General features: G+C 39.3%; 1 protein-coding gene across 3 annotated transcripts; it reads right to left on the bottom strand.

Moving 5' to 3' along the window:
* Positions 1-1742: 1742 nt before the first annotated feature.
* SCNN1A (sodium channel epithelial 1 subunit alpha) lies at positions 1743-23815 on the bottom strand. Of its 3 annotated transcripts, XM_087716418.1 has the most exons (15): positions 23645-23815; positions 23184-23276; positions 22847-22942; positions 19211-19611; positions 16820-17057; positions 14357-14544; positions 9298-9398; positions 7593-7756; positions 5812-5910; positions 5546-5663; positions 5346-5424; positions 4902-4959; positions 4182-4237; positions 3338-3413; positions 1743-2355 (listed from the first exon to the last, which is right to left on the bottom strand). In XM_087716418.1, the coding sequence occupies exons 4-15, from the start codon at positions 19600-19602 to the stop codon at positions 2047-2049; spliced, it is 1878 nt and encodes a 625-aa protein (XP_087572544.1). In that variant the 5' UTR covers positions 19603-19611; positions 22847-22942; positions 23184-23276; positions 23645-23815; the 3' UTR covers positions 1743-2046. The 3 variants fall into 3 exon arrangements, with proteins under 3 accessions (XP_087572544.1, XP_087572543.1, XP_013923066.2); XM_087716417.1 differs by lacking the exon at positions 22847-22942; XM_014067591.2 differs by lacking the exons at positions 22847-22942; positions 23184-23276.
* Positions 23816-24978: the final 1163 nt, after the last annotated feature.

The raw sequence follows: 24978 nt of genomic DNA, 5'->3' as shown, positions 1-24978 counted from the left end.
GGACCTCCTTTAAATCCTTTTTGTGGTCATGGAGCACCAAGACTTAACTCAAGATTTAAATCATAACATTTCTTCAAGCTGTGACAATATCACAGCCCCCAGAGGTCCATGGACCACCGAGTGAGAACCACGGATTTAACTTATAGATATGGAGAGGATTCCAAAAAGCAAGAACAAATAATACTCTTTTTAAAAGACATCTCCAGAAGGCCACAGAACAAAGGTATCTTAAATGAAACCTGAATGATTGTACGATGGCACTGGTACTCTGGGTTTCGGTCATAGTTATACTTCCCAATCAAAATCATAGGATTTTTTTCCTCTTTCATTTTCAGAAAACACATTTTAAATTTGATTTCCCTAATGCTAAAAATACAGAACAAAACCAAAACTGTTTTTTTTTTGTAAAAAAAAAAAAAGCCAAAAGAGGACCCTTATATATGATAGCTACAATCATTTTATCTGGTTAATCTGATATATTAGTAAACATTCAGAGAATGTCCACTTTGGGGAAGGGAGAAGTAGTTTAGGCTATCCATATGCAGTCGAGGAACAAGGACATCTTTGAGAATCCAGAGGGAAGCACTGGGAGCAAAGTACTGATGTTGATGAGATTCTTGCTTCATCACCAATATGAAAATCTTCACTGCTGAAAATACTTTCCATTTTTACAGGCTGCAATATGCAAATAGCAAATACTTTGTAGAGAGAAGTTTTAAAGTTCTAATTTGGTAAAATTCTTAAATTAGAAGGGCTGAAGATCCATGTGTTTCCTTTTTTTGTTGATGAGATGAAATATGGAAGGTGAGCCTAGATTGACGGAACACTAGTGGAATCCTCATAAATTAATTTTTTCTTTGTGTAACATACAGTTATCATCCTATGTAGGTAAGTGGATTTCTGCAGAACCTCTGGCATACTGACGAGTTACCTGTATTAAAACAACAGTACTTTCTAAAGATATAAATTATAAAGTCTGGCCTTCTAGTCCCATCTTTGATTTTTTTATACAATATTATTGAAAGGGAGAAAAGGATGCTGATGTTCACATAGCCATGTTTTGCTTGTGGAGGGGTATTATATTTGTTGAATGGGAAAGTGACAATATAAAGCCTTTCCACCCACATCCAGAATGAACCCAAGACTAAGAATATACTGTTTTTGTAGCATTTGGTCTCAGGAGAACAAAGGAAGTGAGAAAGAGCTTAGGTCCTAGTTTAACTGAAGTCATTCACAGGGAGATACACAATACAGAAGCTGAATATTAAGTCTCTGTGTAGCGGAGCAAGACTTAACATCGATATTAAATGCATAATAAAGTATACAGTCTTCAAAGCTTGGATCTGCTCAAAGGAAGAGAAGTGGATGGAAATCCTTGTTATAGCCTGCTTAAAGAAGCATTGATTGAAGTGTACCTTGGTAATTCATGGACCCAGAATTAGAGATCTTTTATTTTTCAAAGTATAGAAGTTTATCCATGTATATGTATTAGGATTGTTCTAATCCTATGAAGATTTCATATCCTGTTGAGCTTTTTTCAGTTTCCAGTGCATGTCTTCATACTGACACTTGGCTGCAATCAGGAAAGAGTTATAGCTATCTCAATGGATGGGATAAATACCAAAAAGCTTGGGTTTGTTTTTAATCTACAAGAAAAGGGTTAGATGTCTTTGTCCACTTGACTTTAATTTGATCAGCAAATGCCCCCCCCCCAAAAGAAACGGGAAGCAACAACCAAGATCAATTTGTAGAAAGTTATTTCTCAAAATATACGGGGAAAAGAATACCCAGCATCCATCTTTTTAATTTTGTTTGGTGGTGGACAAATACAGACTTGAGAAATTGCACACACCAAGGACAAAGTGAGAAAGAAAGGTGCTTTCATGTCATTGGATCTGTATCGTCAGAATTCTTTTAGATGAAATTCAGGCCTGTCTTCTCTGGATGTGAGAATCCAGCTAACGTTAGTTCCAAGTGCTGAGTCTATACGTCAACATTAATTAAAGTGCATAATGATGTCATATCCAAAGCATCCTGGTCTGGATTTTATTCTGTTCTCCTGAAGGAAACTCTGTGTAAGTCTAATGTTTCTAAGGTGTTATAAGATGGCAGTGCAGCAATCCCAATCTCGGCAGGTATTTCCTGTGGAGTTTTGTGAGCCAAAGGTACATTGTTATTTGAGTTGCTTAGTGTATAAAGGTCTGAAGATTGATATAAGTACAGCCGGCGGAAAACCAGGATGCTTGTGAGGATTAAAAAATCCAAAACCAACTCAGCCAGTTCCACCACAGAAAGGACTGATGAACCAAACCAAAGACTCCACTGGTTCCCTAGCTGGGAAAGCAATGTCACCACCTGTACAAGGAAAACGCAAAACAAAATTAAAAGTGGTTAAAAAGATCTCTGTCTCTGTGTCTAGCTGATATATTCATAGAGGTTGAAGAACTAACATATTTTGCTTTGGACTTGCCTAGATTTTAAGGGGCTTGTTGTTGGTTCTAGGAATTGGAAAATCACTCTGTTTATACATAAGAATAAACATGCTGCCTTTGTCTCAAAAGCAGGATCAATCCTGTCAAAGTTGAAATTACATATTGATATTTAACCCAATGCTTAATGATACAGTGCAAAAATAAATGGTCATCAAGCTTTGGCTATCGTTTTGATTTATTGAATAAAACCAAGGTAAAGTTACTCACTGTCATTGTACTATCTATGAAATGTTAATTGCTTACTGTTATACATCAGCTGTGATATACTGCTGATTCTTGGCTTTTGCTGTGTATCAACTGTACAATTACTGATACCTACAGTAAAATTACTGGAAGTCAAATGTTAATTACTGAGAAATGTTTGCAGAGCATACAATTCAAGAGTACATTAGGAGAATTTTGCATTATAAACATTTGCTTAAATGAATGGGTAGATTGAGGGTAAAAGAAAATAGTTAAGTTTTCCTCTGCCTGGTTAACCTAGTATGGGTAACATTTCACACTAATTGAAAATAATTTCAAATTTTCCTGCTAGGATTGAATCATAGACTAAGAATTTATCCATCAATTATTCTGAGATTAGTAGAAGAGAGGTTGCTCTGCCAGGCTGGGATGTGCCTATAAGTATTGCTCTAATTAGCATCTAACATTGCATTCTATCGTATCACGTTCCAAATAACACCCAAATTCAGAAAATAAGACTATTGAAAATGGAAACATGGCTTAAAGGAAGATGCTGAAGAAGAAACTAAAATAATTTGACCAACTACTAGAAGGACATTAAAGATGGTAGCTCTGTGATATTTTAGGCTGCTGGCAGCATGCAATCAAATGTGTGGACATACCGTGAAAGCTGGAGATTCTCCGTTCCTTTTATAATTCCACTCGTTGAAAAAAATATTCACTTTGGCAATTCCATCCCTGGCAATAGAAGAGAGTTGGAATGAGTCCAGTCTTGTTAGAAAGGTGCATTGGCTAAGACGGCAATTCTACCCAGCCTCATTTAGAAAAAATCTTATCTCAGTAGGTCATCTTTGAGGATGCATTTGCTTAAAATAAATAAACGCCCTTTAGTGAACTTTGCTGTTAGGCAACTATATCTGCAATAAGAGTCTAATACCCAAACATTCAAGGCAGAATCCTCAGATCTATATCAGTTTTAGTGCAGTTTTTAATAGCTACTTTATTAGATGTCTAATTTTACTTTAAACTCCTGTTGTGATATGCAAATCATATAATGATTCAGGCACTTGTCATTAAAACAAGCATCAGTTCAGATGCTGGGATTGCTGCTGATCTTTAACTTCCTCTGAACCACTTAGCAGTTTGTGGTTGACAGTCTAAAATAAACTAATATTTTGTGGCAGAATGGACTTATGAATAGTTTTCTGCACTTGAAGTTCTGTTCATAGGAAAAGCTGCACTATTCAAGATTTACTTAATCTAATTTCTTAGCTCATAGCACCCTGAACCATTTACTAATGACATAATGTGGACTAGGCAGATAGTTACTTTACATTCCAATACTTTCAGCTGATCTTGAAGCAGTTAATATATTGTACTTTCAATCCTTTTCCCTTATATTATTTTACCTCAGCACTGCTGTTTCACTCCATTGGTTTGATTTTAACCAACACCCGCCCCCCAACGCCAACTTAATATTATTTCATCCATAGGGGGAGCTCTTACCTCTTAGATACGACATTGTTTTTATTCTGCTGGTTCAGCATGTGAAACACCCAGGACTGAAATGATAGATTTGCAATATCAGCGCAAACAGTTCAAGGACTATTAACCGCTCATGCATAAACACACATAGCTATTCAAAAAATAATAATTTGGGGAAGGAAGGAAGGTATTTTGAGCGCAAAAGAGCTCTTGTTCTTTTTGCTTTCAGTATTTCTCTCCTCCAAGTGATAAGTTAGGTCTGGTTTAGATTTGTCTCTCCACCCCATGCATTTCACTTATAAAATGGGCATTAAAGGGAAGATGCTATTGCATCCATTGATGTGAAGCATTCATTTGGTCCTTCCTAGCTTTCAGATATTTCTCATCCTTGCAACTTTTAAGATGTATGGACTTCAACCTCCAGAATTCCTCAGCATCAAGTAGTCCACATACCTTACAGTTGCTATAATTAAGAAATACTTATTTTGGGTGCCTTTGAGTCAGGGTTGAATCCTGCCGACTGCCTGATCTAGTTTACAATTTTCTTGGCAAGGTTTTTCGGAAGTGGTTTGCTGTTGCCTCCTTCCTGGGTCTAAGACTGGCTCAAAGTCACCCAGTTGGCTTCGTGCCCAAGGCAGGACTAGAAATCACAGTCTCCTGGTTTCTAGTTTGAGATTTAACAACTATACAAAACTGGCTCTTCTGAGAAACACTGCCCTACAGCAAAAATCAGCTTCTTACCTCAGAGACAGATGAAGGCCATCGTGAATATCCTGCTGACAGCTGGTACCCTGTCACTCTATAGAAAAGTTAAAAAAAACCCATCAGATGTGTCACCCAGCACGCTTGAGACAAGCTCCTTGATTAGCATCTTCATTTAAAAGTGAACTTGCATGATTGAGGGAAATCCCATAGATGAACCTCCTGCCAGCATCTGAGCAACAAGCGTTTATTACTCTGCAGCTCAAATAATCTATGAGAATATTTAGGCGCACCATCTCTTTCCTTTTTATTCCCCTGCTTGAGTGCTCCTTTCAGCTAGAATTGGTTGGCTGGCCTGTATGGATGTATCAAGGATAAAATCTGTTCTCTCAGTTTCCCTGAATATCTTCTATTGCTAAGCAAGCTCTGTGGAATTTGGCCAGACCAAGGAATGCAACTCCACAAGTTTTGAAGTCTACTCACTTGCAAGGTTTCCGGCATTTAGTGAAGCAGCCCAGGTGGTTTGCTTTAAATTCAGCTTGGAGTTTATAATAGCAGTAACCTAATAGAAAATAGAGAAAAATGTATTAATTGAACAATCTTTTATCAACAGAAAGAGCTGAGGAAGGGGTGGGGGGTTACAAAGAAGTGATATGGATGGATTCCTCCCCCTCTGTACTTACCCCAGGCTATATGCTTAGTGGAGTCACAATACTCTGCCCCACTGGGTAAAGGGTAGAAGTAATGGCCACAGCCACATCGTTCTACCATACTGGCCTGGAAACAGGAACGTATGCAGACCTAGAAGCGCAAAAGGAGCTCTTTGAATTCACATGAAGTTGTGCATTCATGCTGGGAAATTTTTGGTGGTGGGAATAATCCCAATACAGGGAGAGGGTTGGGCAGAGCCCAGACTGTGTGTGGGAGCGGTTCTATCGAGGCAAGATACCTGCTCAGTGTAATGGGATGGGAATAGATTCTTCACTGGCACATCACTTCCATCTTCTGTGCAGTCACTGTAGCTTCCCCCAAGACGCTCGGTGGTTTCCTGTCAATCAATTTACAACTTGTCAAATCAATACAGTTTTTGTTTTTTCTATTTTGCATCTGGGTTTCAGATCTTTTCTTTGCTGGCTGAACAGGGTACTTCCTGACTTGAACTCAAACTAGAAATGCTGTTAATCTGAAGATTTTCCAAAAGCATCTGGTCCATTCCAGGTCATTGTTTCTCAACCTTGGCAATTTTGAGATGTGTGGAGTTCAATTCCCAGAATTCCCCAGCCAGTGAGTATAACTGCCATACTGGTAGTCCTCAATTCAGTTACAACGGCACTGAAAAAGATGATTTATGACTGGCTTTCACACGACTGTTGCAGCATCCCCATGGTCATGTGATCAAAATTTGGACACTTGGCAACTAACGTGTACTGTATTTATGATGGTTTCAGTGTCCTGGGGTCATGTGATCACCTTTTGTGATGAGCAAAGTCAATGAGGAAGCCAGATTCACTTAACAACTGTGCTACTAACTTAACGATTGCAGTGATTCACTTAACAACTGTGGCAAGAAAGGTCGTAAAATTGTGCAAAACTTAACTATTTTGCTTAGCAATGGACATTTTGAGCTCAGTTGTGGTCATAAGTTGAGGACTACCTATATTCTTGTTATTATAACACACTAAGTCATAAAAGCTAAACCAGGAGCCTTTCTCTGTGTCCTCTGACAGCATTCAAGTCCCTGTGGTTGGCGCCAGTCCTTTTTCTAATCCTAATAGCTGAGTGATGGGAGCCTGTGAAAATGATGATATGTATTCCATGGTGAAATCCCAGATTTAAATATCTCCTTGACATAGCAGTGGCACACTAAGGGGAAAGGAGAATTATATAGTGTGTGAAGCTAGGCATTGCACTGTTTTTCACAAACATAGGATGGGGGATTGTATCTTTCGTATTTACCAAGAGATGCAAAAGGTAAAGGATTATTTTCGCAATTTCATTCTGATAAGAACTCGGTGAAGTGCTGTATATTAATCTCTGATAAAACAATTGACCATCAATTGCCAGTCACATTTTTTGATTAAAACACAAACCTTTGCTCATTTTTTAAATCAACAAGCATTATGGGAGGACGCTCATTGGGAACTCTGACATTTTGCAATTTCACCGAATAGATTTCTATATTTTGTAAGTAATGAAGAAAAGGCTCATAGTTGCTTCTTACATTGTGAGATAGAAGCAAGTAAACACTTTTAAGACTAGATCAGTTTTTCTCCAGTAACTTTAACCCCAGTAACGTTAACCTATGTGGATTCAATTCCCAGAATGCTGGTTGGAGAATTCTGGGGAATTGAATGTTCTCACAGCTTAACATTGTGGGCATAGAGTGTTCTATACTGTTAAACTAAATAATAGAGCCAGTTCTTTCTGTTCTGTGCCTTGTTAAACTTTTAACACACACAAATACACACCTCTAGATAAGAAAATGGTAGGTTGTCTTTACAACAATTCATTGTATTGATGGTTTGTTGACCGATTCTAGTTTTACAGCACCATAATGTTCATGTTTTCTTTTGGTAAAACTATGAGTTCTAATAAAGTCTGAACTGAATAAAACTGAACTGAACTGAGCCTGGTTTTTTTTTAGCCATGTGTTTATATTTCATTTCCTTGGAAGAGAAGCGATTCCACCCCTATGCTCAAAGCAAGGCTTATCTTCCTCCCGTTTCTCACCTTTCTCATACTGATGGATGTTTCTATGCCAGGACGCACATTAAAACCCCCTTCATCCATGAAGGCAGGTTCATTCTGATTGTGGACCATTACTCGAGCTCCTGTCACAGTGGACAATAGTGGGATAAAGTCGTTTTGCTCTGTGCGGACGACCAGAGAAAGGCCTGCGGAGATAGAAACCAAGAGTGATTATCTCAAGAGATCAAGTGATTCAGGGAGGGAGATATAAAATTTAAAATAAGTGTTGCCATGTTGAAGGAGTCCAAACAATGCTGGAAACACATGAGCTGAGCCATTGTAGCCTTCCAAAGCTTTGAATATGTTTCTGAGATGAAATTCTAACGTAGTAATACAGTGGCCTTACGCCTGAATGTTCTGACCTTAAAAAAGATTTCTTAAGTAGAATTTGCTAATCTTAAAAAGGATGTAAGACAACCTGAAGAGGGAAAAAATGCTGGTTGGAGTAAAGTCAAGGTACAATTTGTCCCTTTAGTCATTGAGTCATAGAGGCTAGGTCTGTGCTATATAAATAGGCAAACATCACTTCAAACTGGCAGGGAAAGTTCTATTGCTGGATACACCTTTTTACAAAATGTTCTCAGCATAGATAATAAAACCATCTAACACGAGTTGCAGCCTAGCCATTGTGTACTATGGAAATACTATGTACACAATCTGAAACTGAAGTTAAGAGTATATATTTTGTAAAAAAAAAAAAATTCTTGAGGCTGTTGCTTTGCGTTAAATAATCCAAATATCAACTTTATATAAAACATAACGTGGCATTCGCTGGCTGGGGAATTCTGGGATTTGAAGTCCAGACATATTCAAGTTGCCAAGGTTGAGAAACACTGAACTAAAAGCTTGTAGTTTGCTGTCCTTCATTTGGAAAAGAGAAATGTCGTAAGAACTTGAAATGCAAAAATCCAGTTAGAAGAAAAACACAACTGAATTGAGAAGGGAATTACATGGTGGCAACTCTGAGAATATCACCAAACTAATATGATGCCTATGATGTAATGCAAAAAAAGATAAATCACTTAGAAAAGAAAGATAACAGTGCAGACTCCTTTTTTAACATCTGTGAGTGTGAACACACACCAGAGGTGAAATTCAGTAGGTTCTGACAGGTTCTGGAGAACTGGTAGTGGAGATTTTGAGTAGTTCGGAGAACCAGCAAACACCACCTCTGACTGTCCCCTCCCCCATCTATTCTCTGCCTCCTGAGTCCCAGTTGATCGGGAGGGCGGGGCTGGCCCCGGAGTGGGGAGGAAATGGGGATTTTGTAGTATCCTTCCCCTGCCACGCCTACCAAACCACGCCCACAGAACCGGTAGTAAAAAAATTTGAATTTCACCACTGACTCTCACTCTCTTTTGCCCGTAATGGTCATTAGGTAGAGAAAGCCAGGCCATGTAAAATTTAATTCTGGCCTTCATTTCTAGTGTGGCCATTTTTCTTCATGCAGAATTTTTCTCTATTCTTCACCACTCAAAGTATGCCCTCTGCCTACTCCATAGTTTTAAGAAATAAGGACAATACCTCCTTAGTGCAATTAAGCCTATGCCCAGAGAAGCCTGGATACTGAAATTAGAACAGTAATATACATACATCTTTTTTTCTCTTTGGCCTCCATAGCATTATTTGTACATTCAAACAAAGAACCTTTCCAGACATTCATTACCATTTTTTGGCATTTGCTCACCATTGTTGATCCCAGGCATGGAGGACATCCACAAAGTGCTGCTATTGTCGTTGAATGTGTAGCAGTTCCCATAAATAGGGTGATGAAAATGAGTATAGTTCCTGAAAGAACAAAAATAAAGATTAAGGCTAACTGCTAACTGCACAATTTATTCAAATAATTGAGTTTGCTGCCCTTAGAGGAAAAAGAATAGTATCTTTATTGGGATCCTCTTAGCATAAAAGTTCTCTTACTTGAAATTTTGTGTTCTGGAAAAACAACATGCAAAGTTTCAACTAAGAGAACTTTTATGTTAAGATGGTTGTCTCTATTGTGCCAGGGTAGGTTGAAATGGGGTAGTGTGGTTTGTGTTTCAACATGTAAGAACACAGTATCATCTTATTGTGATAATCAGATCAGTGCATAAACCATGCTGTGAGCATAATACGTTATTCCACACAGTAGTTATGCATTATTCATCTGTGTCTAGGTTTAATGTATTGTGTGAACCCAACCAAATAATTCTACCATGCTGCACCTTGAGATTCTTTTTTGAACTAGAAAGAATTAATAACATCACACCTCTTTTGTTCCATGTTAAGACTATTGCAGATACTTTTTAAAAAAAATCAAGCCCAGCAACATATTTTTTTCTTAAGGAAAAACTCAATGAACTAAAACCTTATTTAATTGACTGATGGAAAGATGTGCAAACTACTTGTGGTTTTTAGTGGGAAATCCTGATAGATGTATAAATTGGCTTCTCTAGAGAAGATTGGCTTCTCAAATGAGATGGGTGAACTTCTTCACACTGCTTATGACCCCCGCATCAGATACAATCAGCCGTGCAGCTGGCATTTATCAATGGTTTTAAATATGTAGGAGGAAGCTTGGTGCCAGCAGCAGGTAAGCTTGGCTGAGGTGTGTGTGGGGGAGTGGGTGGAGTGTATACAAGTTGTGAAAGAAATTCAAGAGAAAGGTTAACTAACAAAGTCTGCAAACAACTTCTGCAACTAATGGTAGCTTTCCAGGTGCCAGCTGGATCCAAAAGAGCCAATGTTCAACTGCACTGAAAAAAAAGGCCATATTGTTCCCCATAAGAGACCCAACCAAAGTGGCTAATTCCAGTTTTAAGTGTGGTCACATAGTCATTATTTCATCACCGTGACAAATGGAATCCACTAGGGATTTAATAAACTTCCTGGTTTTGCTGCTTTCTTGACACTGAAAAGTCAGAGAAAAGGAGGGGGTGGTTAAATAAGTTCTTGCCTCAAATAGCATGGCTAGTGGACTGTGTCGGGTTTGATGAGTCACAAGTTGTGACTCTTTCACTGTTCCCTCCAAAAAATTCCTTCATGGTATTTTGAAGCCATTCTTCTTCCAATCTTGCCTACTTCAGTCTTCCCTTTGTGGGGATGACTCCCATCAGAGTTAGTGGCTTCACAAACCTTATCTTAACTGGGAATATTTTTTTTCCCTTATTTCATCTGTATCCTATCTTTTGTCCATGGCTCAGTTGCTTTAGGTCTTGATTATGAAATGTGTGCATGCTTACGCACATCACTCTCTATACATGGAGATGTGTGTGTGTGTGTGTGTGTGTGTGTGTGTGTAAGCAGAAGCGTTTTCAAAAGAAAGGTAAATAAAAAAAAGTGAAACTAGTTGTTGGACAGTTATTGAGAGGAAACAAATCTGTAAAACATTTACCCAAATGACTTTTGTTAATGCTAATCTCCATGTTCTCATCTAAGCTATTAATTTTAGAACATTCTTTTCCCTGGAAACAGTGCTGTGTTTCCTTTCTCTTGAATTTCTTTCACAACTTGTCCACCCAGTCCCCCACACACACCAGTGGCCCTTGAAATGGAGATGAGCACTGTCCCCTATAGCTGGCAATGACTAGCGAAGTATAATCTGCAGGGACTCCTTTAAAAAAAAAAAAAAAAAAACTTTCCTGGAATAGGAAATGCTTAGGGGGGGTCAGTTACCTAGACCCATTCCAGTCCGGCTTCAGGCCTGGTTACAGCACAGAAACCGCTTTGGTCGCATTGACCGATGATCTCTGGAGAGCCAGGGATGGAGGCCATGCCTCCATCTTAGTTCTCCTTGACCTCTCGGTGGCTTTCGATACCATTGACCATGGTATCCTTCTGCGACGACTGCGGGAGGTGGGAGTGGGAGGCACTGTTCTGCAGTGGTTCTCCTCCTACCTCTCAGACAGGTCGCAGTCGGTGTTGGTCGGGGGGCAGAGATCGACCCCTAGGCCCCTAACATATGGGGTGCCGCAGGGGTCGGTCCTGTCCCCCCTACTATTTAACATCTACATGAAACCGCTGGGTGAGATCATTCGGAGGCATGGGATAAGATATCACCAATACGTGGACGATATGCAGTTGTATCTGTCCGCCCCATGCCAACTCAATGAAGCGGTGGACGTGATGAACCGGGGTCTTGAAGCCGTTAGGGACTGGATGAGGGCTAACAAGCTTGCACTCAACCTGGAAAAGACCGAGTGGCTGTTGTGTTTTCCTCCCAATAATTTGGCCAGTGTTCCATCACTCAGGCTGGGGGGTCAAATATTACACCCCTCAGACAGGGTTCGCAACTTGGGAGTCCTTCTGGATCCACAGCTGACCTTTGACTACCACCTGTCGGCTGTGACCAGGGGGGCATTTGCCCAGGTTCGCCTGGTGCGCCAGTTGCGACCCTACCTGAACCAGGAGGCTCTCACAACAGTCACTCAGGCCCTTGTGATCTCTAGGCTGGAATACTGCAATGTGCTCTACATGGGGCTGCCCTTGAAGAGCATCCGGCGACTTCAGCTAGTCCAGAATGCGGCCGCGTGAGTGATTGTGGGTGCACCTCGGTTCGCCCACATAACACCTATCCTCCGCGAGCTGCGCTGGCTACTTGTTGATCTCCGGGTGCGCTTCAAGGTGCTACTTACCACCTACAAAGCCCTTCATGGTAGTGGATCTGGGTACTTGAGAGACCGCCTCCTGCCAATTACCTCCTCGCGACCCATTAGATCGCATAGATTGGGCCTCCTCCAAGTTCCATCTGCCAGTCAGTGTCGACTGGCAACTACGCGGAGGAGAGCCTTTTCAGTAGCAGCTCCGACCCTTTGGAACGATCTCCCCGTGGAGATTCGTACCCTCACCACCCTCCAGACCTTCCGCACAGCCCTCAAGACCTGGCTATCCCGTCAGGCCTGGGGTTAAAGATTATAATCCATCCCCGCCCAAATGATGAATGTTGCTCTATTCTTTTAATTATGTATTGTCCTATATGTCATTGTATGTTTCCCCTTCCTGTATAAGTTGTAAGCCGCCCTGAGTCCCCTCAGGGAAAAGGGCGGCCTATAAATAAACTTAAACATAAAAAAAAAACATAAACATGGGTAGTACAGTGAAAATTGGGCAAATATTATGAGAAAATGTCTTATCCTTCCCTCCCAAAATCAGTCCCACCCTTCTTCTTGTAGTTCTTAAAAATAAACTTTGAAATTAAGTAAAATTTTCACTTTATTCAAAGGGACGTCACAAATATAGCACTTCTACTCTGCTATGGGTATATGATATTATTACATAATCTGATCTATTGGGTAATTGCATGAGGACCTAAATAAATTTATGCTCCAATAATTTATTGACTACACAACTTCAATTGGTACATGTCAGCATGTCTTGGAAACTATTTTTATATTTTTTTATGTTCAGTGAAGTAAGTCCATTGGAGCTCCCTGTGCTGTCAGGGAAGTAGATATGAGACTAGTACAAAATACATAAGATGCTTAACAGGACTGGTGATTGAAACCTAACTTGTTAAAAGGGCTAACAAATTGTGGACACATTTCAACCTATAAGTGCAAGTCTTCTTAGCTTAGGCTCTGGCACCATAGGAAAAATCTCCCATAACTATCTTCAGGCATGTCGAAAACTATTCAGGTATGAGCAGAGATGGCAGCAAGTTGAGGGAAACACTGTATGTATGTATGTATGTATGTATGTATGTATGTATGTACCTACACCCGTGAAAATCTATGAAAACAAATACACACACACACACACACACACTCTTAAAACATTTCTGATGGATCCTTAGCTCAATAAGGAGCATATTATAAGTAAAGTTTTTATTTATTTTGCAAGGCTTATAAACCATTCCAAAGCAAACTCTGAGTGATATTCAATTCCATTTTCTTATTCAGAAGAGTAAGTTATTCGGAGGATCATCTAGCTTTACCATATGATCCTGCTATATGTATGATGATTTGAGATATTAATTAGAAGTAAAATTACACCTCCAAGCCCAAACTCAGTTTATGTGTTCAGTGGAAGGCCTGAAATGAACTATGTATTTTGAAACACTACATACAATCTTCCCCATAAGACTAGAAAGCTATTAAGGAGTCTAAGCCTGTTTAAAGATTCACTGTACTCACCACTAAAGCCAATGAAATTCAGGCTTTGTGATAAATGAGTGATGTGTTGATATAGACTACACCTGCTGGCTACTCCCATCAATAGTAGTAATAATCTAACCATAAATAGCTCAAGGCATGATTTATCACATTCCTCTGAGGATCAGACAAAGAAGGAAGCCAAGAAGGTATTCACATCTACTGATCAGTTTTCCATTCCTGCTCATAAGAAAAGCTATTAGATGTGTTTTTGGGTATCATGAAAACTGTCCCTTCTTGGGAAATTTAGAGTTTCCCTTTAGAAACTTAGTTTTATAGATGAAGTACCAGATCTCTTAACTTTACTGTAGACTATATTGCCGACTATAATCCAACTATCTCTTGGCTACATGGGTCATGTCAGGACTTCCTTTCATTAAGCTCATGGCCCAGACCTACGGTACCACTTTGCTTTTTTGAAATGAATTAAAATGGTAGTGTGAATCAGTCAATATCAATAATCATTATAATCATAATTATTGATTCAATCATTTTAATTATAATTATTGATTAAAAAACATGGGTTGTTGATAGTTTCAGTAAAAGGAAATGGTGAGAACTAAGACTGGAGTGGTAGGGACTTAAGTTGATCTATGGAGCAATCATATTGGAACTCACGCTTTGTTACATGACACTTCGTTGAATTGGCAGGCATAGATGAAGCTTGTGAAGTTGGATTCCTCCAGGGCCTTGGTGTCAGGGAACTTTGCCAAAATGTTGATGTAATGAAAACTGTACCACTCCCGTATAGCATCCACACCGGAAGAAAACATTTGCTGGAAACAATCTGTCTTGTTTTCATTACACTGAAAAAGAAACCAATCACATTAAATCCATTCTGGAACAAGAATGAACTCAGCAAGAAGAGAAAACATTCCCAATTATAGAGGAATCAGTGGACAAGGTCCACTGATATGGTCCTATGAAAACCTCATCTCCATTTATAGAATCAGATGTATAGTGATTCTGTATGATGTTTTTATCCACAAATCAGCAAAACCCTCAATATTAATGTAATGAATTCAGCAAATCTTCTGAAAACTCTTTATGTCCTCAAAAATCAGAAGATGAAGAATGTTTTTCTATTTAGTCTAGGAGTGAATCAATCCCATAGTGATGTAAAAGAATATGATGTGGATCTTTTTTAAATACATATTTTTCTTCCTTCTAATTTTTTAAATAACAACACAGTCTTTTAAAAATTATATCCTGTATTGTTGGTGTTGTACTTGCTTACATTTCAGCAATATAAGAATGATGGTGATGATGCTATATACTGAAGTCAGTAATCAATAGAACTGCCCTTGAATAACTTAATCACTTGTGTAATAAGACTGCTTTATTTAATTCAATGACTGTCCTCTGGGAATGGAACAGATACCATAACTTTTTCTATATGGGACTTCCCCAAAGACCATTAAGAACTACAGCTGGTACAGGGATGTAGCAGCTCTCATCTTGAAGGCTGTGCCTTGATACAGCTGCATATATGATGATTTTCCCTAGTTGGGCCATGGAATATCTACAAGCAAACCATGAAGCTCCGGGAGCACCAGGAACACCACTTCTGCATGGTTGCTAGACTGCATTGGCTGCCAGTTTGTTTTCAGATTCATTTCACAATACTAATCCCTAATATTAATGCTCTGGGAAAAAACTGCCTCTCCAACAGAGCATATTCGCTAAGAGTTTCTACCCCTTGCAGGATGAGGCAGGAGTGGGCTTGGAGCCCAACATTCTCTACACAAATATCTTGAGCAGTCACTCCTTAGAAATAAAGAAGCATCCTCATTATTAGAATTTAGAAAACCTGTCAGTTTAAATGTTCTTTCATGGGATGAGGATGTGATAAGTAGATATCTGGGGTGTATATGACACTACAGTATAATGAAGATGATGTTTTAATCTGGATTTAGTTGAGGCAACATTATTAATATATATTTTGTAATTCTGTGAGTGGCATAAAAGTACTTGTAAATAAATGAACTATCCTGTGATAATTGTTTAGTTAATTATGTGCTGGTCTTCCCATCTCTTCCCCTCCCTCCCCTTTCACCAAAGCAAAATGTTTGTGGCTGTATTAGCTATCTTGTCTTAAAAATCATGAGGAGTTGATGTTGTATTTTCCATGTCCCCTTAACAGTGAATTTAACAGTGAATTTAAGAAGGGGCAGACGTATTCCTTGCTATCATCTCTTTCCATTGTGCAAATACCCATCAAGCTATTAGTCCATTAGTGAAATTTGTTACAGATAATTTCCCATTGTTGTGGTGAATTTAAAGGAATTGATTTGAAACCTTATGCTATAATTGTTATGGAACCTCATGCTATAACTGTTATGAAACACACTGTTATTCATTTAAACAGCAATATAGCTTTCTGATTAATGTCCTTGGAGAAAAGAGAAAACACCAAGGTTACTTGAATAAATTGATTTTAAAGATGTGTATTTCAAAACCATGACATTCATTTCTGTGAAATTTGCCTGGCTTCCTCTACTTACAATCTTTTAAGTGCACTGCATAGAAGTAATAGAAATCATAGAATAAAAAAGTTGGAAGGGACCTGGGAGATCTTCTGGTCTATCTCTCTACTTGAGCAAGAGACGCTATACCATTCCAGACAAATGGTTGCCCAATCTCTTATGGAAAACCTTCAGTGTTGGAGCACCAACAACATTGGGAGGCAAGCCATTCCATTGATTAATTGTTCTCATAGGTCTGGAAATTTCTCCTTAATTCTAGGTTGGATCTCTAATAATCCTCCACTCGTACTTCTTGCCTTGTCCTCAAGTGCTTTGAAGATTAAGTTGACCTCCTCTTCTCTGCCCCTCAAGTATTGGATGACTGATATCATGTCCCCCTTAAAACTTCGTTAGGGTAAACATACCTTTGTTCTGTTCTCCCCCACTCCTCTCTCTCTCTCTCTCTCACACACACACACAAATATAATAGATACTGGGAGGATAACATATTCATGATTTAGATTTATGGACACTTTTCAGATCCAGGTATTTGATCATGAAGGAGATTGAGGGGTCTTGGCACAGTTGTTCAAGAAGAATCTAAAATCATGCTTACCAGGGTGAAACCAATGCTTGAATCACTTTTGCCCACGTGAGCGTTGTTGTCCTTCATGGCTCGTATATCACGTTTGCGTCGATGCAATGGGTAGCGTTGGATATGATTGTATAGGCTCCTAGAGATGCGTTTCTGAGAGGATTTATGCTCCAAAGACATGTTGCATTTGTACATCTCCAGAAGAGTCTGTCGGGTCATTTGATCCAATTCTTCCATCTCTTTCCGAAAAGCACTATACCTAAAAGATGGAAGAATTGGCTTCAGGGATACACTGTCCAATTGCTAATCAGTTGCTGACATTTAGATGTGTGAGACTATAAACTCCAGAAATCTCTGTCAATATCGCCAAAATTCAACATATCCCAAGGCACAAGCTCAGGAAGACTGAAGTTAACTTCCTTTTAACAATACAGTATATCAGAAGTAGACAGAAGATGAATCCAGCTGTGCTAGGAGCCTTACCAAGATTCTTGGACTGAAGGTATCATTTCTAGAACAGGGAAGATCTAAGTACAGTATTTCAGGTCGAGGATCACGTTAAGGGTTACACTCCCAGAAATGGACAGGGCCAGTGGAAAAGCAATTGGGGTCATCAAAACACAACAATACAATAGCAATGTATGTCCATTCATCTTAGACTTGATCACCCACCCCACTCTTCCAATCCTTGGCTTGGTTGTTGCATTCCTATCAATTTATCTTTAGTCATTTTTAATAAATCATTTTATGCTTAAATTAATCCCTATTATAACAATTATAATTTATTTTACAGTACTGAACACTGAAGAAAGTGCATCTATTTTTGAGATTACTCTCTGTTTTTATCCATTCTCATAAACCATTATAGTATTTTGTTAAAAGTCAGTGACCATTATGAATAGTGTTTAAAACAACCCAGTGACTTAATCTTTCTCTTTCTTACCATTCTTTCAATTAAATTAAATTTTAAATTAAATCCTAATAACTTCATCATTTTGTTATGCTTTCTAGCCCAAGCACCATTTAATTAAAATTAGTTCCTGAATTCTTGACTCTCAGAGCATGTCTCCCCTACAATAATGGCATTCATTCATTCTTGTGTTGGAAGAAAATAAGATATCATGACATCTATTGTCCTTTTTGCTGACCCTTATCTGTCTCAGTGATATCTATGTCCCAGTCACTCTAAATCACATGACTTGTGTCAAAGCCTAACAGATTTTACACACCTTGAGAAAGGATGCAGAGAAAATTACTGTCACCAGTGCAACTAAAGACAATTTAAGCTGCTGCCTGTCTCATTCATAAACTGGGGATGAAATGAAGGGAATATCAGGGAATATAAATATAAACAAGATTATTAAGGTGTGGTTATGCCATACTACTGGGAAGATACTTTGCAATAGCCAAGGTGGCGCAGTGGTTAAATGCAGCACTGCAGGCTACTGCTAGATCAGCAGGTCAGCGGTTCAAATCTCACCGGCTCAGGGTTGACTCAGCCTTCCATCCTTCCGAGGTGGGTAAAATGAGGACCCAGATTGTTGGGGGCAATATGCTGACTCTCTGTAAACCGCTTAGAGAGGCCTGAAAGGCCTATGAAGCGGTATATAAGTCTACTGCTATTGCTATAATAGCAGACATGTCTCTTTATATAAGTTGCACCCTTGAAGAAGAATTCAGGAATTCAATCTCTATAAACTGAACATAAGCAGAAATATTAAGGGCATGAGCACAAATATTAAGGGCAATTTCATTTAAGATTTAAATTTCTCCTGAAAATCCTGAACTTTTGCTTGGGCGCTAATGATTTGTCAGAAAAAATTTGTAGCAAGTAACACTGCCTTGGGAAAATAATGTAAAAATTGTTATAGGAACCCTGATAAGTAATCCTTTAATTCTACATTGCTAAAATCTACCAATTCTACAGCCACAGGTAGCCCATCAATTTACGATATTGTTAAGTGATGCAGTCATAAAATGTGACATCACATGACCGCATCTCTTAGCGATGGCAATCGCAGCTATCCAGTTGTTGATGTAATTCCAGACAAACAGTTTTTAAGCAGGATGGAGTGCTAGGTAAGGAGGGCATAGGGAGGTGGTGGAGACTTAGAGCAGTTCATGGGCAAGATTGGGGTGAGTGTCACACAGTGTGGTACAAATTGAAGGAGGCCAGAGAAAGAATGTGTGCTTGTGTGAGCATGGCTCAGGTGCAGTTGATTGCTATTACCCCCCCTTACTGAAGGGAGTTCTGGGCCCTGTACTGAGGCTTTGAGGGGAAGGGTAACTCTGCACTTTAACAGTCAATAGCTTCTTTTGTTTTATAAATCAAATGCCCTGATGGATCACAGTTCCCCAAATACCAAGGCCAAGAGAGCACAACACACAGACCTGAAAGACCACCAGTCTTACCTATATGGATTGAGAGTACATAGTGTGACAGCAGGAAAGGTAAGCCTATCAGAGTTCAGGTTCAAATTCAAGTTGACTGGAAAGCTGAAATAGTCTTTATAAATGATTCCAAACTGCCAATACAAGAGCCCAAAAGCCAGGAAAAAAAGAACTGCCCAAAAGGCAGTCTTCATCTTATTCTTCTTAGAACAAACCAGCCGGATGGCACCATGGATGGTTGTATTGTTGCAAAAAAATTGGAAAAGGTCCTGGTAGGAACTGAAGAATTCAATGAGGCCTTCGCTTTCTTCATTCTCTTCTTCCATCTCAGTTTCCACCTTCACATTTTGTTGCTTTGCCTCCAGTCTAGGCTGCTCCATCTTCTTGCCTTCTGACTGATTTTCAACCTTCATAGTTGAAAGCTGAAAAGGAATATTCAATAGTACTGTGATTTTTTTCCCCCTGATTTTACCATTCATATATGAAAGTCCCGATATCAGAAAAAAAGACTTGGCATTCTGAATGTGACATTGTGTCTTGGTATCTGTAATTGAATGGAGTACAGATGCACACCATACCTGCTTCCTTGAAGATAAATTCTAATGAATTCAATGCAACTAGGTTTCCAGGTAACATTGCAACCAGAAACATCTTCCATATATTATTACGATGTTGGCAGGCATCACATGTAATTTTTCAAAATGTATAAAATTATGCAAAATATTGAAATATTATTTTAAACATTAGCTTGTCTACTATAACATAAATATCTGGACTTAAAATATGGATTTTGGTGGACATTTAACATTAATGCTGTTTTCTCTGTTTGTTTTTCTCTCCTTTATTATTAAACTTTAGCTCTTTGAGCCTCATGGATGTTTGGTCATTCTTTATGCAAAGTCCTATAGTAAGTATATCAATAAGTGATGAAACAAATAATTAATAAAAACCTAATGCAGCAGGCCAAGAAAGAAATTCCATTGTCAATGAATAAAAAAATTCCAAAATAATGACGTCAGAGAAAAGACATAGCATCTGCTCATAAGAAACAATACATTCACTCAGAAAAGTGAAAAACCAGCTGTCCTTGCTGTATGATGGTCCTTCCTTACCGTTTATAGAAAATTTCACTCAGTTATTTGTTAAACATATTATCAGTGCAGATCTGGGATTATAGGTATTAAATGAGAAAATAGGCATTGTTGGTTCATATAATCTGAAAATCTTTTTATGGTTGTCTCGTAAAGAAACAAGGATCAGAAATAAAAACTTGCCAGCTTTGTTATTTCTTTACATAGACTTAAAAGTACTTATCATTCTTTAGTCTAAACTTTTGATTTAATCTCTGGACTGGCTGTAGCAATTTGTGTTCTATTATTACTATAAACTGTTTTGTGAAGTTCCTTATCTGAAAAGCTGTTTTGAAAAACGTGTAATGTCTGAAACTAGTTCATTAGGGATGCACCGTCCAGCTAAAAATATACTGACATCTCTCTCTTTCTCCTCTGACATTGATAAAATGCTAAATCAGTGGAGTGCCAGATATAAACATGAAATATAGGGCATTGTCACAAGATTTTTGCTAACTGAGCATTCCAGGTATGTAATGGTCAAATATATCACTACCATTCGATTTCTTTTCCTACTAAAGTCATATCAGTAGAACAACTGAAATGAAAATTGAGGCAGGCTGTTCATACCCAAAAGGGTGGGATGCGCAAAAAATTGTGTGTGTACACATTCGCACATAAATAAGTCTGTGCATGTGCAAAACATTAAAAAAATGAAAAAAAATGAAATTTCTGCAATGAAAATTGTTCTGCCCATGCGCAGAACCAAAAATCAAGATGGTGCCGCCATAGGAGAACCTGTTTGGGGACGTGGCAAGCCTGGGTCGCTGCTGGTTCCAGCAATCCAGGCTGCCAAGTTACTACTGGTTTGGCTGAACCTGTCCGAACTGGTAGGAAGCCACCTCTGATACCCAGGTTGAAGATGCAGTTGTGCATCAGATGCAAATTGATATTTCCCTGCCATTTTTTTCACAATATATGGCAGGGAATGGGGTGAGGAATCAACATAGTCACCCTCAAGCCAGTGACTAATCTTCACAATGACAGCCTAGGTTGCATGCAAGGCTATGTACTCTGTTCCTAATCGCTGCCCGTTATAAAACTCTGCCTAAGGAAGTTACATATTCCCGTAGAGATATAAATTGGCTTCTGGCAAAGGCCAGGCATTCCATTCCAATCATTGTCCATGCTGATTAAACACTTGTGAGCACTTTGGCCCAGCAGGATCACAGCTTGAACATTGTGGATAACAAATAGTTGCATCATGACTTGAAAGTTCTGGATTGTCTTCAAGTGCATCCCTATGAAAATAGTGGTGCGGTATTGAAGCTGGAGCTTTAAAGTATTTAATAAAATACAATAGCATAGTTGGAAGGGACCTTGGAGGTCTTCTAGTCCAACCCCCTGCCTAGACAGGAAACCCTATACCGTTTCAGACAAATGGCTATCCAACATCTTCTTAAAGATTTCCAGTAAGCTGTTCCACTGATTAATTGTTCTAACTGTCAGGAAATTTTAGAACAATTAATTAATTAATTAATATTAATTAATATTTATCAGCATGGCTCTCTCCTGATGTAGAGAGAAAATAGACAAGCTTTCTAGTGAACTGAAATGGCAAAAGACACTTTCCACCAGAAACCAGGATAGACACAGAATTAGGGCAAGACTTTTAAAACTGACTGAAACATATCACTCTCGGCAGGCAAATTCCATATAGTATCAGTACTCTGTCCGTCTGTCCATCTCTCTATCTGTCTGTCTGTCTGTCTCTTCTTCCCAACTAATATCTAGGATAAAGACAGCTGTTCCCAAATTCTGAGTTAAAATATATATCCCTTCAAGTTAACCATCTCAGTCAAGAGCTTCTTATAGCATTGAATAGTATTATAGGATTGATAGTATTAACTATTTACTAGATAGCTATTAATGCTATAGTATTGTAGAATACTAGCACAATAGTAAAATAGTATTGATGATGACCTTTTAACACCCGTGGAAGCTTACAGCAGAATTTCCATGAATGAAAAAGGGGATTTTATTCCTCTTCTTCTGAGTCCATTTTTTTAAACAGGAAGAAAATCACAGGAGGGTTTTCCCTAAAACACCTGCCAAACTTTAAAAGCGTAAGTTAAATAACTTGCCATTGTGCTGAAAGTTAACTTAAGCCCAGTGCTAGCAAAGAAGGGAAAATCCTACTGCCTATTTCCAGAAACAGTTAATCCACTAGAGTTAGTCAATGGGCAGTGCCAAAAATGTACTTCTGCAGTGCACCACTTTTATTATGAATCTGTATTGTTAGCTCCCTGTCTCATGTTTCTCTCTCCATTGCCCATCCATTGGCTGGATTTTGGCATTTAAAACTCCTTTTTCTGCCAGTTGGGCCCCAGTCCAGAAAAGAAGACAATGTTGAGAGGGCTCATCACCGCTTAGCCCTCAGCTCTCTTGATGCTGCACTTAAAACCTCTTCCCCAGATACGCAAACTCAGCATCTTTGATTTTCACGCGAGCCAAAAGGGAGAATTCCCGGCAGAAGACAAAACAAATGAGGAGCAGTGGGACAGCAAGCAAAGGAAAGTTTACCCACCCCCAACTCTCCTTTGTGGATCAGCCTCTCCAAAGATGCTTATTACTGTCATTGAAGTTTTAATGTACCCACTTTGAGTGTCCTCTATATCTTGTTCTAAGAATAAATCAAAACAAACCTGCTATGACTTTTCCATGTTTTTTAAAAAAAAGCATTGACAGTTCATCATCGTGGCATGTGAAAAAGCACTGATTTTTTAAAACCCAGTAATTAAATCTCAGGAGATACAAGGCACAAGGTAAACCACAAAAGGAGCGGCTAGACAAACAATGTGATACAGGAATCGTGGCGGCAGGGGGGAATAAAGAGACATTCTGTTCTTAAATGTGCTACATACCATAATTGCCTGGAAGCGAGGAAAGGTTTGCTCTGGAAATGAGAGCGGGTGGCTACCGGCAGTTCACTACTTCAGCATCATGGCACACAGTTCCTAAAGAGAAAATATTTCTCTTCATGAGAGGAAACAATGGGCTCATTCCGTCAGAGATGAGCTTACAAAGTTGGCTCTGAGGTTCCCTTAAAGTCTGGATCCAAGGCAAAAACCCCTATCTGATCAATCTACCTGTCGTGATACTCTCTCTCCCCCCCTCTCCCCCCCACTCTTTGCCTAAAAATCCTGTTCAGCTACATAGAATTTGAAACAGTGGTACAATTTAATAGTCTACTGGAAAATCATTGGCATCCTTCTCTCTTCCTTCTCGCGTGCATCTTCACGTCCTTGATCACCTCCCAAAGATCTTCCCTCTTTCTCCCGCTGCGCTCTCTGTACCTGCAGGGCTATAGTAAAAAGAGACCAACCTCATGCCTTTTCCTTGTGGTGATGCTCTTGTGTTGGTGGCTTCTCCAGTGGAGGTGATCTGGTGGGGGGAGAAAGGAGGGGTGATGTGTCTCCTCCAGAAGAGAGAGGTCTACTCTTCTTCCTCCTCCTTCTCCACTCTGATCAGAGAAGACTGGCCTTGGCTTGCTGGCAGCTGCCTTTTCCTGATCGTTGGGATTAAACTGGTTCCTTTCCAGATCAATCTAGCAACTTGTCCTGCTCTCGCCCTCCCTGGCTCTCCCCGCCCATACAAGGGGCTGGGATGAAAGAAAAGTTTCTTGAGCTGCAGTGGCAAGCAGCAGCAGTGTTTCAATTCACTGGCTAGTAGATGAGGATAGAAACAATTGATAAAACCAAGAGAAAACACCAAGGAGACAATTGCTCAACAACATGTTCTGCTTATGGTAAAGCTGAGGATTTATAAGCTACTAAACTACAGTGCCTAAGTTTAAACAGTACTTGGGTTCTAACTGTGCATCTTTAGCTCCAGTTTATGGCCACTGATGTTTTCTCATTTTTTTCTATGAGTTTTGGGGCAGCAACTGGCTGTGAAATAAATCTGTGAAATGATCTTTCTTTCTTTCTTAATCAGGAGAGAAAAAGAGGACAAGAAAATAGAGAGTGCTGACTAAATGAATGGGAGATGCAAGATAGACAATGCATAAAATGTAGGAGAATGGGCAAGCATTGATGGGGTGCATTGCTGTCTGTGAATGGGTGGAAAGAGAATTTAATGATATTGTGTTTATGTGGCTAATGCCATGTTCTGTTTTGGCTTTAACCAGTGGTGGGTTTCAAATTTTTTTAGAACTTCTTCTGTAGGTGTGACCTGCTTTGTGGGAGTGGCTTGCTGGCCATGTGACTGGGTGGGCGTGGCCAACTTGTAAAATGTGATGAAACTCACTTAACAATGCTCTTGTTTAGCAACCAAAATGTTGGCTCAGAAACTCTGGCATTTGAAGCACGCAAGTCTTAAAGCTGTCAAGTTACAAGACCCTTGCACCCCTAACCCTTTAGGAAGAAAAACCCAAGGGTGTTCAAACTTGACAGCTTTAAGACTTGTGGACTTCAACTCCCAGAATTCCTCCTCTTGCTCTTCATCTTGATGATGTGCAGACGGGCGGGGGGAGGCATCTGGAACTGGTTCTAAATGGCACTGTAGATTTGTGGAACCTCTTCTATAGAAGAGGTTAGAACTGGCAGGAACCCACCCCTGCTTTAACCCACACATTATTTATTTATTTGATTCAGTTTCAGGGCCACCCAATGCTGAACTGACTCATAAAAAAGTATCTTATTACTCTGGCAGTTAAAG

The sequence above is a fragment of the Thamnophis sirtalis genome, unplaced genomic scaffold (assembly GCF_051295495.1).
Source record: "Thamnophis sirtalis isolate CommonGarterSnake01/CBP01778 unplaced genomic scaffold, rThaSir2_p1.2 scaffold_5, whole genome shotgun sequence".
Classification (NCBI taxonomy): Eukaryota; Metazoa; Chordata; class Lepidosauria; order Squamata; family Natricidae; genus Thamnophis; species Thamnophis sirtalis.
The sequence above is the reverse complement of the archived record's forward strand: the minus strand, read 5'-3'. Positions and strand labels throughout refer to the sequence as shown.